This window comes from Coturnix japonica, chromosome 2 (genome assembly GCF_001577835.2).
Source record: "Coturnix japonica isolate 7356 chromosome 2, Coturnix japonica 2.1, whole genome shotgun sequence".
NCBI classification, from domain to species: domain Eukaryota; kingdom Metazoa; phylum Chordata; class Aves; order Galliformes; family Phasianidae; genus Coturnix; species Coturnix japonica.
In genome coordinates, this window is record NC_029517.1 from 27,019,239 (window position 1) to 27,036,607 (window position 17,369).

Consider the following 17,369-nt stretch of genomic DNA (forward strand, 5'->3'; position numbering starts at 1 on the left):
TTTTTGTGCACAGAGGAATTTAGCTCCAAACCTTTGCTTGTTACCGAATTCTATGTCAGATGCCATTTTGTCAGACTACCCTTCTTCTGCCATCTGTCACATGGCAACAACACGGAACAGAATATTGGTAGGAAGATTCATCTTCTAGTGCCATAGCACCACAGTTTGCCTCCGATGTTGTGGGCCAACATAATGAAGAGGAATTATTTTTGGAGTAGTCCTCATCTATTAAAGTATCTCATTTCTATTACTGTTTTATTCTGGATTTGTCCTAGGTAAGAAAGGGTGGTACTGGGAAATATCTACTATTTACCAAATTCAGCTGCAGCAACAACTCCAAGCATGATGGAAAATTCTCACAGTTCATCTTAAGGGTTTGCTTTTTACTACTGGTTTTCATTTTCAGAGAAGTGAGCTCCTTTCTTTCTTAGAAAATAGCCAAGCGATGGTCTCCCTCTTTTTCTCTCTCTCTCTTTGTCTTAGTGGAGCCTTTTCCAAAGTTCTTTTCATGAAATCTTGATATTTTTCTTATTTTGTAAATTCTATCTTCAGCTTTTTTTGCTCTTGTGCAATAAGAGCTTAGTATCCTGGCAAATGATCATGATAAACTGAAAAGGCTTTGTGATTGTTTTTTTTTTCTGTTTTAATGCTATCCATTGATTGATTTTAGTGTCTTTCCTCACCATCTGCTTTTCTGTTTCCACTTTGTGTTTGTTGTTTTTAATAGTGTTTACCATGTACAATGTGCCCTGCTGCACAGAGATAAATGAGAATTCATCTGTTCTCTCTTACGCAAAGGAATTTAAGGAAAAAGTCCAGTCATTCAATATTCTGAAACCGCCTCCTTTTATCTCAAATTTCAGGCTGTGTTTCTATTAACATCTCCTGTCACTTTAGCAGTGCTAATTTTTTAGTTAGCTGCTCAAGACTTTTTGATCTTCCACATAGCAAAAAGTGAAAAACTGCTGCTCATAATGGTCCCTGGATTTGCTTAGCAAGAGGTCTGGAAAATCCTTCCATACCTCTGCTCCAACAGTCTTTGTCAGTAAACATTTCCTTGCGTGTCTGAGGCCATTAGGACTTGCAGTACGAGAACTCTGCATAGTTGCTGCACCTGCATTTCCCCTGGTAGCTCCACAGGAGGTTTTGTTTCGCTTCTCTAGCACGCTGCAAACTGATCAAAGGCCTCTAGTCGGTTAAAAATGCATCTTGGATTTTACTCAAAGCGTAAAGCACTTTCTTTGTCTCAGACCTTTCAGTCTGGTCTCCCATACTTCAAAGATGATGGCTTATAATTGTCTTTATACATTTCATTGGCACCTGCTAAACATGAGTAACTGCAGTGTTTGCCCCTTCCATAACAATGGGTGGCTCCTCTTGGTAACTTGAGTGATTCACTATCTAACGCTTCCTCCATATGGCAAAGCCACAGAGCCAGTTCTGTGATATAGCAGGAGAAGAGTGCGTGTTTTCTTCCACAGCTGCCTTAGGATCAGATTTCATACTTGAATAAGAACTGTATCAATTCCTGAGATACTTACAGTACAAGATCATCCTTATCAAGAGAAACAATGACTTTAGTGGTTAAAAAAAAAATAAAAATTTTAACAAATAAAAAGTGATTATAATTATTAGCTTTATCACATTATCAATAAAGCATAAGTTAGAAATTAGATTCTAAAACCTATTAAATTTATGTTTCCTTTTGGTAGAATATATACACTGAGTATTACTGACATAAATAATGAAAAAGATATTCCATGTTATGTTTTAAAATATTAATACATAAAAATAACAAAAAAAAATTAAAATATTTGTTAACGTGTCGTAAAATTCAGACCCACATTTGAATAGCTAGGAAGGTGAAGACAGCAGTTTTCAAAGGAGAAACTTTTTGGAGAGCTGAACTTAAGAAATAGTCACCAGTTGCATGTGAAGCTTAATGAGTTTCCCTCTGTTGTCAGTGAAAAGAAACAGGCACTTCTCAAGTACAATCCATCTCATCAGTCATCCAGGCTGGGGAGAGGTTCCTACCTCACTCCACTGACTGTGGAATAAGCTGAGATGAGTAGTATAGGCAAGCTGCTTATCTTTTCAGCAGCTAAAGATACCAGGTTGACTACTAGCCCTAGTTCAGAGTGATTTTCTGTGAAGTTGAGTTCATTACTTATACACTCCTTTGAAATCCTTGCTCACCAATCTTAGAATTTGTCACTGTTGCGGGAAAAAAAAAAAAAAAAAGTAATTTAAATGTCCCATGGCTGATTTGCTTTTGAGGTATTAATCAAGTTCTATATTTTCATTGTGTGATGTCTAAATTCAGAAATCAGAATTACAGTAGAGATTGCTGTTCCAGTGTTTAAATGATTTTTTTTATAATTGATGCTTATTGTTTCTTTTCTTTTCTTCAATATTTAGGAAACGTGTCTCAAAAACTCTTTTCCTTGCTGCCTTGTGGGGGACTTGGGGTAAGTAGTTGTTTGGTTGTTTCTTTCAAGAGGGGACAGCACACAACAAATATATTAATTCATAGATTCCATAGGATGATTTTACTAACAATTCAAATTCACAAGAAGTTGATATATCTAGAGAGGAATCCTTGGAAGTTATCTTACTGTTTTCAGAGATGTGACTAAAATACATTGCACTAAAACAGGTAGGAACATCTTTTGTGGAAATATGTACATTTCTTCTTTGTCCTACTATTTATTTGTTTGTCTGTTTGTTGCATGTGATCTATTTTTGAGAAACGTAACGTGGGTGCAATTGCTTCCAGCAGAATGAAATTTGATGAAGGTGTTTCACGCATTGCTGAAAAGTAAACATAGCTTTGCAGCTCACAGAGCGCACACACACAAAAATTACCCGATTACCAGAACAGACTCATTCTGAAATATGTGTTGAGTATTATATTTAATGGTCAAAAACTTATAGATAAGAATGTGTTGAAGCAGTAGGTAAACAATTCATCCAAATCATTGAAAACATTTAGAATGGAGAATTTCTACTGATCTTGACTTCATGCTCACACTAAATTCTAGTGAAGGTAATACCAGGACAAATCCTTTTTCATATTCAGATGTTTCAGGCAGTTCCTTTCCCCTGCCTCCCTCCTCCCCCCCGCCCCCACTTTAATTCTTTTTTCTCACACACAGCAGTTTTTCATGCATCTAGTTCAGCTCAGTGCATTATTCACTATGTCGTTGATATCAAAATGCTGATATTATTAGGCATAGATGGGCTTTTTGAGTGATGCAAATACACTTTAGGTTTTTGGGTTTTTTGCTCTTTCTCAGTACTCAGGAATAAAGCCACAAACTCTGGAATGAAATCAGGGCTATATGTCAACTTCCAATACAAACTTCTAATATTTAATTTACTTTTATCCTTCACAAAGGGTAAGATTCATGCCATAATAATCTTGTTTATAGTATCTTCTTCTTTACTTTTTTCAAATAATGAGATACTTGACAAATAAAATCTATGTTGCAAGAATTTACACACAATCTTAATAATTCCATTTGAGTTTTCAGTATTTAGCAATGTTTGAGGATTTCTGTGCTGTTAGTTACAGAGAATGAAAAGACCGGGAGCTAGTAATCAATCAAGTTCCTCCACTGTGGATTTAGGCTTGCTGAGGTTACTTACCAAAATCTGGAACCTGAATATTAAAAACTTTCTGTTTTTGAAACTTTGGGGTCATTCCTTTGTATGGATGACGCGTAGTCATGTATACATGCATGTACACATGCACCTTTGTGCGTTTCTGTGTACACAAATGCATGCACACATGCTTGTGTGTTAATTTATTTTTTTAAAAAAAGTTAAATTAGTTGTAATCGAGGTATTATATTTACTGTTACTGCTGAAATCAAGATGTTTAGAATAGCTTAAACAAGAGATTTTATAAAAGAATTTTGTTCAGACTTCTGAGCAAAGAGAAGCTGGTGCAAAATTTCTTGACAATTACTTTTGGGGGCTTTGGAAAGTAAATTGGGTTATAGTATGCTTTGAAAATAAAACTATAAAAGGTTTCTCTCAAAACATGTTATTTAAGCATTGGTGAGTTAGTACTGAAATATCATAAATAGAAACGGAGTTTGAAATCCTTTGAAATCCTTTTAGTAATGAAAGTGTGTTGCCCACTATAAAGAAAACACGAGCATAGGTTAGCTTTTTAAACACTTAAATTTATCTGTACTTTCTTGAGACTTTTTGCTTCATTTCTGATCTAGAATCATGGAAAATGGATTAAAGAAGCCATTATAGAAATGGATCCTTTATTTATATTTTTTTAGTTGGTTTCCCTTTCTACATATTATTACTGTCAGCCTTGCTGTGGGCCTCTTAAAGAAATGGGTTATGACCTTTTTCAAGGTAAATAATCAGATTAGGAGCTCCCTTTCAGAGATATTTAGCTGTCTGTTGGTTAAGATGAGCTCTGGGAAAGGGAGCTGCTTCAAACTGTCTGGAAAGCAGTTCCTACTTTTACCTTCAATAAAAATAGTAGAAAGAAAGCAGCACTGCTGTTTAGTGATTTTCAACTAATTTGAAGATTATGAAGCGATAATAAGTCTGAAAGCCATAGTTCATGCAAAGACTGTGAGGAGTCAGAATCATTTAGGTTTTTTCTTATCTTCTATGTAATTTTTACTTTATTTTATTTTATTTTATTTTATTTTATTTTATTTTATTTTATTTTATTTTTACTTGCTTAATTGTTTATTTGTTTACTAAATAAGACAGTGAGAAAGGCTATTACAAAAGAAATAAAGACCTTAGCTTTGCAGAATACTTTATAGCTTTCTCACTCCTAATTGAGTGCTCTTTGATTCTGTTGTCTTCAGAGATATGGGAACCTTGCTGACTGTTATTAGGAAGCCTTACTGTGATTAAATAGATGTGTGGTTAAACTACTCACATAGGAGATGTTCCCATCTAGGATTATTCCTCTTTCCTGCTAGGTTGTATTTAATATCAGAGTTCCCATTTCTTAAGGAATGTCTTTATTACTGAGGAGATCATAAATTGTTTCTGGGAGAGGCCCCTCACACCAACCACACTGCTGCACCACTCTTGAATGGAGGACTGGGCCAATAAGACAGAGCATAGGAGGGTGCAAAGACCATGTCTCTAAGTATATAATCTACCTTATAAACACTTATAAAGTGAACTTCTAGCACCTCTTTCACAAAGCTTATACATTTCATGTGAAACAATCAAGTTAACAAAATGTGAAGTTTTCTTGGAATAAGGATTAGAATTTAAGACTTCATAGGTTTTGCAGGCATAACGAGCCAACAGACAATAAAGATTACTGACACGAACTTGGGATGGCATGCATTGTCCTGACAGGACTTAAAGGTGCAACTAACCTCCTCAACCCTAAATTCCGCTATATTGTTGATTTGGTTGTCATCTCTATCTGTTCTAATGGTGTCAATAAATTGCAGCCAAGATGAGGTATCCACTTTTTTTAGGATATTGCAATGGCAGTAAAAGAAATTATATCAAGAATTTTGAATTTTGTCCATAAAAAAGATCTGATATTTTGGGGTGCTCTTCCATTGCAGTTCTGAATTGTTTGCATGAATGCAAATACATGGAAAGCTACTACTTAATGATTCCATAAAGAATTTTCATCTCTATTAATATATATTCAAGTAGTGATAGTGACTAATTAAAATCAGAGTCACTGATGAATTTTACTTGGTATATGCTAGGACTTCTGAAAAAGGAAAGAAAAGAAAGAATAAAAGAGAAAAACTAATAACTGTCTCTCTATCCAAGAACCCAAAGATGATTCACACCAATAGCCAAAGTGAACAGAAATATACATTTATACAGAAAAAATATATATACAGAAAAAAAAAAGGAAGTCTATATCTGTCCTCCTAAATTTACCCATAGCAGGTTTTCTTTCAATGGCAGTTAATTTTTTCATCAGAGAGCTATCTAAAGTCAGCAGCACATTTTCTGAAGTATGAGACATCTCTTTTTACAGTAATGTTGTTTTTTTTTCTTTCTTTCCAATTTTAACACTGTGACAGGCTTAATTGTTGTTAAAGAGTTCTAAGACTGGCATGTGTGGTTCCTTGAACTAAAGAGACACTATCAGCTCTACAGCCAATGTTTCTAATAACAGATAGTTTCTTGTAGCTTGTCAGAGGTTTGGAATGTGGAAAGGTTTCCAGGAGGTGGGTAATTTGCAGGTGAAATGGCCAAATGGGGAGAACAATCACAAATTACTTTCTGGTCCTGCAAATTATCAGACAATGTCATTTTTTATTTTTTTTTTTCTGTGACGAGCCACTAGAGATATAACTGATCATTTGATCAATGCATCCATCTATTACAATTCCTCCCCTTCTGTTCTGCTGTGAAAATGACAAAAAAAGAAGCAGAAATCTACTTTTAATGGGAGCAAGTTTCATCTCTTTGCCTCAGTCTGTCACTAAAAATAGTGATTGTTTTCCTGCCTGTTTGACCTGCTGCTGTGTGAAGAAATCTTGAAGTCATTTCTCAGCCATATTTTTTTGCCTAGTTGATCGGCAAAAAAACCCACAAAAGCAAAGAAGAGCAGGCTTTTATGATAATGTCATCATCGGCTCCCAGCTTCAAAAACTTCTGCGGCTTTTGAATTGTCATTTATAACTTGGAACTGAACCGACCCATAATTCCCTTGATGCATTTAGAGAAATTGATAACAGACTGCTTCTTTTATGGCTCAGAGGAGGCAACTCCAATCACATCACTATTGGCAGTCAATATTATTTTCTGACATGGTTGTAAAAGTATAAAGGGGCTTATGGCATTTGTTTAGATGAGGAATGGGCTCTCAAGCTGTGCTGGGGTTTATGGGTCCAGATTACTGAGTAGCAAAGGGAATATGATGTTTGCAAACAGGATATGATTTTATTTAAGTTTGGGTTTCATACGTTGTTCCCTGGGGATTACTCTGCAGACAGAAGAGAATTTCACTTTTATCATATGAAATTGGGCAGTTATCCAATCCTCCCCCTCTTTCTTCCCCTCAAAGACACTGCTCCAAACCTGTAATGTGTAAAGTCAGGTTTTTTAATTCCAAGAGGAGGAGATAGGGAAGAATACCACCCCATAAAAAAATTAGACTTTTACAGAATAAATCTTTAGTGAGCTTAACAGTGCTGTTCATGAGCTAAATAGCTGAGTGACTAAGAATGGCCTGTACATATTAGGAAAGTTCATTGCATTTCCTTTAATTTTGATATTGTAGTGAAAGAGGAGAGATTTTCTGCTAGGATAAGCTGGTCTTTTTTTCATTTCTGGAGTACAGCTTAATTCTAACATACCAGAAAAGCATTTGGCCAATAACTATTAAGAAAAGAAATTTAAAACTATGAAATCTCTCTACTCTTTTCCAAATTCTACAAAATATTCAAAGCATCTCTCTAAATATGAATGTTGATTTTCTCCCTTGTATTCCTTGCTTCAGTAGCTGTACAGTACTTCTTTCTGTCCTGACCACACAGGAAGAAATGAAAGAAGAAAGGCAAGATCTCAATAGTGCACTACTTTAATAAGTCAACCAGGGAACAAATTGTTTTCTTCTGTTTCTCGTTCTTCCATCTCCCCTATCTGTATGCAGGAAGATTTCTCAGCCCTTAAATGTTGTAACTTTTCATTCCTCTTATAGGTATTAATTATATCAACCTAGTGCTATCACTGTGGCTACTTTGGTTGAGAATATTAAGGCATGATTGTGAAGACTCACTAGTTCGGCTACATGTATGTAATTTCAGACAAATTACTGAAACCCTCAAAATGAGATCCTGTCCATGCTTGCTTACATACATACCCACTAGAAAACCATAGGTGACACTAGATTAGGACTCAGTCAGTTTACCTAAGAAGTTAAGAACTAGCTGGAGGAACTCAGTTATTTCCATTGACAGGGATGTTAAGTAACTAAATTTCTAATTTTAGACACATTACTTTTAGAGGAAAAAGGATAAACATGATCTGACCGATTGGAGAAGGAAATAATTAGATATTCTTTTGTTAGTGAGGTGCAGAGACTTAATCTGCTCATCTGGAACATGCAGTGGTATCTGTGTCAGAGAGGACAGGCAGAATTTAGCATATCAATATGGTGCCCATAACTAAAGGAAGAAATTTCATCAGACTTTGTCCTATTTTTGTCCTTTCATGGCAGAGGGATGGCCCTGTGCCACAGAACTTAGTGCTTAGATTAGTGAGAGGTGGAACTGTTCAACTGAGAGACACAATTCTCTGACATTGCTGCAGGCAGGTCTATTTTAGAAATGTTCCAATCTGCTTTAACTTTCAGCAGGGAGGGGTGGAAGCTCAGAGGTAGTAATCTGCCAGCTCTGGCAGAAAAGCTGATCTTGTCAAGTACAAGATTTGGTTCCCTAGTTATTATTAGTAGTATTATTTTATTTTTTATTTTTTTAAAGAAGGTCACTTTTCCTCAATAGTAGATCAGATTCAATAAAAAGGCACAACAGGGAACAAAGAAAAATATTGTGAAGCTAATGAACTCTCATCAAGTCAATTCTTCAAAGATCTTATCTCCTTTTGTTCATTTCAAATTTGCTCAGCTTATTTGTATGTACATATCTATATATGTGTGCTAAGTGTGCACAGTGGAATAGCATTATATACCAGAACACTGCATACAAATTCAACCTCTCCAGACTCAATCACGAACACATAGATTTGCTGGAAATTGGGTAAATCAAATAGCATTCACATTCACCTTTAAAAAGCATGCCATGTGTTTATTGACAGGATTTAGCTCTTAAGACAGATAGAAAGCTCTCTGTAGAGGAAATGCTCATGTGCTACTTGTCTGAATAATCACCAGATTCTAACAGAGCTCAGTGTTTTCCTTTGACAGAAAGATAATCTATGTCCAATCTGAAATTCCATATACTGCTTGAATGTGCTCAGGCCATTTCAATTATTTATTTATTTATTTATTAAAAGCTTGAATTTGGCTCATTAGAATTATTATTTCTGTCATTGTATACATTACAACTGGTCATACATTGTGTTATCTATTTGCCCATGAACCTTGTGGAAACTGCAAGATCAAAAATAAGATGGCAATTGCACAAGCATTTTCACACACTAATCCATTAAAAACTAAAAGAAATGTCAGGTTAAATTAATTGAGTACTCAGGGCTAGGTCTCTAAGTGCAGTAACATTTTTACAAGCGTCTGGTGATATATGCCACATATCTGAGACTTGAATCTGGACCTAAGTGTTTTATTTATGAGTTTTTTCTAAAAACAAGTTCTAATCCACATCTAATCCATGCTATCCTCCCTCCATTCCCCCTACCAATGATCCACACATCACCATTTCACTAAGGCTTTTAGATTCTTGTGGGTGTGAAGTGTGTGCTGTGTGAAACAGAGATTCTGAATGCTTCGGAGTTTTAGGAGGCTGAATTAAACTATTTTGTCAGAATAGATCATTGTATTCCACTTCTACTTTTTCTTATCTCTATTATTATTCTCATTTTGAATACAGAGGATTTAATTTTTAATACAAATATCATATATTTAATGGACTTTTTGCAAATATTCTGATGAATTCCTGTTGTATGGAAATAGGAGTGGTGCAGTCATTTTAACTGTGGCTAAGCACCACCATCAATAACCATGCAAGGAATTCAATTTTTAATTTCTGCTTAGAAAAGTTTCTCTCATATTTTCAGAGATTTGGTTTTGATTTATAAGTTTATATGGTTATATATATAAGTTACATAGTTACCATAATAAATTAGATCATTATTGGCAGGTAAAACTTGAAAATGCTATATATCCAACATATAGTAGATACAGGTACAGTCAGCATTCCTCTTTCTTGTACTGAAAGAGGGGATAAGGTCAGATTTAATAGCCTCTAAAATTCTTTTTAAAAGCCACTTTCATGAATATTATTGCTGATAAATTCTTCTACTGAATTACTCAAACATAGCACAAAGGCCAGTGCAAACTAAATTTTTTTCAAGCATTGGTTTGTGAAGATCCGTGAACTATTCATCCCAGCAGGGTCTAAAAGATTGCATCCCCTCCACAATTTGTTTGTAAATCAAACTGGGAGACAAGAAAGTGTGAAAAATTGATATCCTGAGTACTCTCCATGGCAAGCAGTTTAGATTAAAGCAGTTAGAAAAACCTTTGACAGAACAAGTCTATGATACAGCTGTAAAGTAACAGTAAAAGTAAAGGAAGCTCTCAGTACATATTTTTCCTAAAGTAGCCCACCATTCCTGTGAGTGGAATTTATGGAAGAGACATCATCCATACAAAATTTTTCTTCTTTGTTCCTTACTGAGAGATGTGGCTGACAGGCCATTCATTAGAGGTTGTTCCTTGGAGATGATGTGCACACCTTCGCTTCTTTAGTCATGGTGAGATGAAACAGCAACTAAGAAGCACACTGAGGACCTTTTGCTTCTTAGTGGAAATCACGGAGGTGATGAATGAGCACTCTAGATGAGTACATCTCTAGGAGCGGGAAGTGAAAGCTATGAGTGTGGCACCTGGGAAGCTGCACTGCACATGGTCACAAGAAAAGTGTTCCAAACTTATGTGCTGGCGTCCAGTGGCACCAGATCTCTCTAAGAACATTAGACTCTGCTGACAGTAAGAGCAAAATGCCACACACACACTTACGAGGTTGCAACACTTTAGGAAAATATTTCATTTCTATTTTCATGCCAGAGAAATGAAAAAAATCAGAGATGGAAACATGTTTGCTCTGGCACGAGTGAAAGACTGTGAGACTGTATTCTTTTAAAACAAAAAGGAATTTACTCTCCAATACACAGGTTTTATTCAACTGTGGTATCGCTGAAGAGCCCTGGGCTCTTCCATATTTTTCTCTCAGAGGGTTTAACCAGTTCATTCACTGTAAATAGCTACAATGTCGTTAACTGCATAGGTTTTATTTACTTCCCTATTTTCTAACCACTTATATCAAAGGACAGCATTTTTTAGTAGTATTTTTTCCATATTCATCTTGAAATATTTCAACAGAAATTCATATCGAATTAAATTCCATCTAAGAACACTTGAGCCCAACCTCTGCTCTTTAAAGAAAAGGGAAGCAATAATTTTTAACTACTGTTAAAAATTAGGTTATGATGTGCTGCTTTTTACCTATTTTGTGCAGGACACTGTACATGTAGCATGAAGTCACTGCTCTCACTGGTCACAGTTGCCATAAGCAGGGAGATGGAAGATTGAATTTTTGAACCGTTCTTAGAGAGTAAAGAGTGTATCTCTGACCAGGACATGTGGTAACTCTTGAAGGACTGGTTTTCATTTTTATGATGGCAACAGCTGTGCAGAGAATAGAGGACAGGTTGAGTGATGTATTTTTAAATTCCTTTCAGGTATGAAATCAAAATTCCATTGTGGAAGCTGTACTTGTGCTAAATCACAAACTGTGTGTGATAGAGTAATCAAACTCTAGGATTCTGATTCAGAATCTATCCCAGAATTATAGCTTTGTCTCTCTTATATTTTCACTTACTTATCAGTGAAGGTGTGTTTAAGATAGCTTCAGGGTTTACTGTTAGTTATTTAAAGAAGAAAAATGACTCTCAAAAACAAATAAGACACGTGGTGTGAAAAATTGCAGGGTTTGGCAGACTGTCAGCAGGAAACCTGTGATACAGTGACCATCAAACAGGTCCTGAGAGGTTTCTGGAGGAGGATCAACTAAAAGAGAGGATGAGGAATGCAGTTTCTCTACAGAGGGAAGGACAGGTAAAACAAAAGACAGTTATAAGAATACTGTAGAATTGTTAATGTCTTTATTTATTTATTTATTTATTTAGTATCTCTAAATCTATCTATCCAGGTAATAGAAATAGCAAGATATGTAACATTTCAAATTATAGCCACTATGGGGATTTTTAAAAGCCTCTTATGTATTCAAAAGCCTCAGGAGTATTTTGATGTCCCTTCTCTTCATCTTCACACAATATGAACAACGTGTAAGGAGTTGTAACTTCCAAACTTTATATAGTCAGTCTGTTTTAATATGAAACATTACAGTCCTGAAGTGGTACAGAGCAAACTTTCTACCTGCTTCTACATATTATCATACTGATACTTCTTAGAGGAAAACATACATTCGTAAATAGCTGTTTTTTGGTTTAAGGAGGCTTTTTTTATTTTTTTATTTTTTGAGAGCAGGGAATTTCCTGCACACTGTGCTTGAAACACAAGTTGCATTCAGTCAGGAAAAGTTACCTACATTTCTTTTCACTTAAGTCATTCACTTCCTCTTTAATACCTCCATATCCACTTCAGGGACAGGTAGCTTAATTTCTATCATCTGTAGCTTTACAGAGTATTAACTTTGCTACACATGCCAATGATTGAGCTATACTATATGTGCTTGAAAAAGCCTACACCCTTGTTCATTCAGGAAACTCAGAGTGAAGTAAACCCATATGTGTGTTTAAAAGTTTAGTGTTCAGATAGGGCTTGTGTTTTCTGGCTCTTGCTGATGTCATGCTCAATACATCTTTGAAGAGCTGCAGTAGTGATAGGATTTTTGATAAAGGAATGTATGGCCTGTTCATTCTTCTGGCAATGTGATGCTTTGAAAAAACATTCTTTTTCATTTTGGTTAGATGTTAAGAATATTTTCATGTCCTTTTAGTTTTTAAAAGGATTCTTAAAGTAAAACAATCCATATAATTAAGCAGAAAAAAAAATAGTTTAGTTTCTCTGTTAGTATTAAGCAATGAATGCTGTATTTTCTGCTTTATTTTTTAAAAATATCTAAAAAAGAATCAAAAGTGAGATAGATATTTTACTAAATTCTTAGGCTACACCAAAGCACTTACAAAACAAAAATGAGTGTATATTGAATTTCATCTGTTTTATTTAATAGATTGTGCTTTAGAAAAATCACATTGGTTATGCATATTTTGCAGCAAGATAAACTTTTAGATACATCTGATCTATACATGAAAGGGAACAAGAAATCACTAATCTGATAAAATTTCCTCATATGAGCTGCAATTAACTCACATGAATACAGAAAGGCATGTCTAGACAGCTTTTGCATAGCTATATTTCATATACAGCTTGACCACTAGCACAGATAGTAGATATAATTTGAATGGGTTGGCCACATATATCATTGTATTTCAACAGCCAGTTTCAAAATAAACACTGAACAGTGTTAAAAGGAAATCTCTATTTAATCTCATGAAATATCTGAGGCAGTACATAGCACTAATAGAGATACAAAATGGAGGGGGATGGTATTTTCCAGTCGTGACAGCTGAACTGTTGGCTGTGGGATGAAAGCTTTTCAGAACTTTTTTATAAGCTGTTCTTTACAGGATGTTCTTCGGACATTGAATCTGAATTTTTCATGAATATTAAACAGAATATGACATCCAAGTTAATAATAATGTACATTTTTAGGGTAATTATATTCATATCTCTATGTCACTTGGCTTATAATATTATAACCTGTACTAAGATATGCAGCTTCAGTTGGCTACCCTTGGCTCTGAAAGCTTACATTTTGTTATATGCATCACGCCCCAGAGATCGGCTAAAGTATCCTAAATTTCCTGTGCACATTCAAGTGGTCATTTCTGAAAATTCCTCAGGAAATTCTGTATTGTTTTTTGGTAGCCCATCCATTCCAGGTACAATTAAGTAGTAGCGGTTCCAGTAGTCTGAACAAAATTGTGCAATGGAAGATATAATGGAAGATACAGCCTTACTGTCCTGCTTCAGTCTCCTCACACTCAGCTGAAAGCAAAACATGATAAATGCCTTTCTCAGCCAATTCTGTGTGTTTGTTGGTTAGAGAAACTGCCTTCTTGTGTCAGAGCAGACAACTGTCTTGAAGTGTGGGTATTCTCAAGCTGTGGTTACATTTTTAACTTAATCGGCCTTCCTGGAAATGAATCATAGTCCCTTTGAGGATGCAGGCTCTTGCTCGTGCCCTGGTTTACCGAGCAACTGCCACTGAATCATTTTCATCAGCCACTCCTTCATGTTATCCTTAATTTGTTAGCCATAAAAATGGCAAGACAATACTCCTTCCCAGACCTCTTGTTGATATTTCTTTATTTAAAGTACTGCCCTATATTTTTCAAACTTTATTATGGCTTGGTTAAATAGATTTAACCAATGACCTCTACTTATTTATTTCCTTATTTGTTTTAAAAATAAAAGTTGATTTCACAGTAGCTTTAAAGCAGAAGAGAGAAAACCTGAGTTCTAGCCAATTTTAAATACGTCAAGTTGGTTTTTTTTTAGTATTTGATTTTTCATTTCTTGCTGTACTTTCCTGAGTTACCTACTGATATCTGACTTACTCTAATAACAAAAAAACAGAATGAATCAACACATATCAAGCTAATGATGCTTAATTGAGCTTGTGCAATATTTTGAGATTCTCAGTTGAGAACACAATGTGCTGTTATTATTGTTATTCTGAACTTTGCAATGTGTGAAGCCCATGCTTTTTATTCAGGCCTACTGTGAACAGGAACTATTTTCATTAGTTCTGCTGCATGCAAACAAAATTGATCAAAATGACAGAAAGCACAGATCCAGAAAATTGAAAAATAAGATTGTTTTAGTAGCTTGAAATATAATATTGTTGTAACAGTAATGGTGAAAACATTTAGCCAGTGTAGGGAAGATCAAGCTGCTTTCTGTTTCAAATGATGAATCAGAGAATTTCTAAGAACCTATGCAGTTGAGGAGCATTCACATCCATTTTCAAGCTCTTGATTTCTTCCTTTACCTCCTTTTTCTTTTTTTTTCCTTTTCTTTTTCTAATTTTTTTTTTTAATTTATTTTTTTTTCCTGTATTCCTTTTTAAGGAAATTAGGAACAGAAGCTGATGGTTCAAACTGAAAACATGTCTCAGAGTAATTGGAAGTTGTCCAAATAGCATCTGCCACAGTATTTTGTCTATCCCTAAACGTTTTTCTTTTCATGATAGATTTGTGCAGTATGATATAACCAAATGCACTTCTCACGGAGCATCAAGGAAGTCTGGCTGCCTCTACAGATAATTTTTTCAGACTGCTTCACACCATCACGTCAGCTTGGCATAATATCATAGAAAGGATATGCAACATTTCATCTATACTTCGGTGCTTGTTTCAGCAAATCAATAGTTACTAAAAATAGATTTAATAAGTAAAATGTTGGGATTCTCATTGAAGCTGTAGAGCAGAGCTGCTTAGCTGTATTTGTAAGATTTTCTTTATATTCTGTGTTTGAAATACCTTTATAGCGTTTAATCTTTATATAATATTCAAGTTAAGTTTTACAGTGACAATTTCTTGCTTAGCATGCATGCATGTGAAAGAATTTTCTCTGCTTTAACCAATAGCATTCATCTGTTATTGTGACCTACAGCCTTTTAGTCAAAATGCGGCTAATGTCAAAACTTGAAAAATACCATTTTAATTCCATTTTATTTTTTTGTCCGTGCAAAGAGTAACTAGCAAAATTAATAAGCAGTGATTTCAATCATTAACAAACAATGCCTGTCTGGGTCAGAAAGATAAGAGGTCTTACTGCTTCTTTTAAAGCACATAATGATCCAGGCTGCCAGCCAGTTTCTGTGGGACAGCGGTGCCCAGGATACCATGTCCCTCACCAGCAGCCCTGTTCCCTTCAGCATAAGGACTCAGCTCAGGGCATCTGCTGGCCAGTGAGCAGGCCAGGTCCGACCAATGTAACACTGTTTATAATAAGAAATCTAAACAGGGAATGGCAGCGAGGCATGACAGGAATGTGTTTCCATTGGAGAAGCCCGTGCAAAGAAAAAGCATAAGTAAAGCCATGTCCAGAAGGCCTTTCAGCTGGCCCGGATGGAAGACTGATGTTATTGTACATGGGCTGTCACGCTGCCAGCCCTCCCTCATGGGTTTGTTTTCTCTCATGCTTTCCTTCTCCCTCTCCCTCTCCCTCTCTCCCCTGCCCTCCTCTTGGGGCTGGCTGTTTGCTCAGGTGGACAGTGACACCGTTTGGAATGAGCTGCACTCAGCCGGAGCGGCACGCATGGCGGTGGGCTGTGTCATCGAGCTGGCGGCCCGCGTGGCCTCCCGGGAGCTGAAGGTGAGGTCCGGGCCATGCGGTGGGTGGGAGGCAGGGAGGGCAGGGGGCTGAAGAAAGGCCTTGTTTGCTGCTTTGCTGGGCCATGGGAGGAGAAATGAGAGGATGGCCACCAAAGAGTGGCAGCCCTAGTGGCTCCTTGAAGTTGCTGGTGGGACTCACCAGGTTCTATTTTGCCCTTGACTTTCTGCAATAGCATTGTTCTCCAGAGTAAAGGGTTCTGCGGCCCAAATTGAAGTTACTTGTAGTGTACACGTAGCTGACAAGTTGCTGTGGATCTGCCTTTTAAAGTGATTTTGTTTTAAATATGACTTAGTCACGTGCACGATCTCAGGATACCACCCAGAGAGGTGGGGAGGCAATCAGTGGGTGAGCAGGGTGTGGGGAGGAAGAGGGATGCTGTTGATGAGGAGATTAATGATCCAGAATACACCTTCCCTGTGGCAGTTCCAGACTGACTGCCCCTTGTTGTTCTGCCAGGTTGCCTCCTCGTTCCTATCTCCTTTCTGTACGATCTGCAAAGAATGATGTACGAAATCCAAATTAACTCCAGTCTAAACAATTTATAAAAGCTCCAGACCTGACGGACTTTGACATTTTATTTGGTATTTTAACGGCCCTATTTAAAGGTACACCATATGCAGTCTGAATGCAGTCTTGCCCCAATAAACATTGTTGGAGCTAACATGTCTCCTTAATGAAACTGTTTGTACTCTTTCCAGTCTAAACACTAATGGATTCAGTCCTGTTTCCCAAGTCAATATACAAATAAATATTTTAGAATTTGTATTATACAATGATTTTTTAAAATTCCAATGTGTCGAGAAACTTGGGAATTTGCTTCCTCTATATGTCTCATTTCAATCAAAATATATTAGCTACATATCAGAGGAGGGTTACATATGTTTATGTGTATTTATAAATAGAACATGTATATACATATGTAAAAGAGCATTCAGATGAAACACAGTAATATATCCGTGAATCCAATCAAACATGAGTACTAAACTTTTGTGTTCATTTACTAAAATCATTAGGTAGGTGCTGCACCAACCCCATATCAATCTTGGAATCTCAGATCAAGGAGAGGGTCCATCAGGTTGATTATAGTTTATAATATATAGAAAAGAGGAACAGAAAGTTCTGATACGCAAGTGAGTTGGGCATACTCCATGCTATTCTGAGCATACTTATGCCACTCCTACTCGGTATTTATTTATCTGCTCCTATACTT

General features: G+C 36.1%; 1 protein-coding gene across 7 annotated transcripts in view; it reads left to right on the forward strand.

The window, feature by feature from the left end:
* Nucleotides 1-17,369, forward strand: part of HDAC9 (histone deacetylase 9) — a 440,456-nt gene that overhangs the window by 315,439 nt on the left and 107,648 nt on the right. For all 7 annotated transcript variants that reach the window (XM_015853723.2, XM_015853724.2, XM_015853726.2 and 4 more), the window contains 2 exons: nucleotides 2,419-2,468; nucleotides 16,031-16,138. In XM_015853723.2, coding sequence (XP_015709209.1) covers nucleotides 2,419-2,468; nucleotides 16,031-16,138 — 158 coding nt within the window. The remainder of the gene's footprint in view (nucleotides 1-2,418; nucleotides 2,469-16,030; nucleotides 16,139-17,369) is intronic.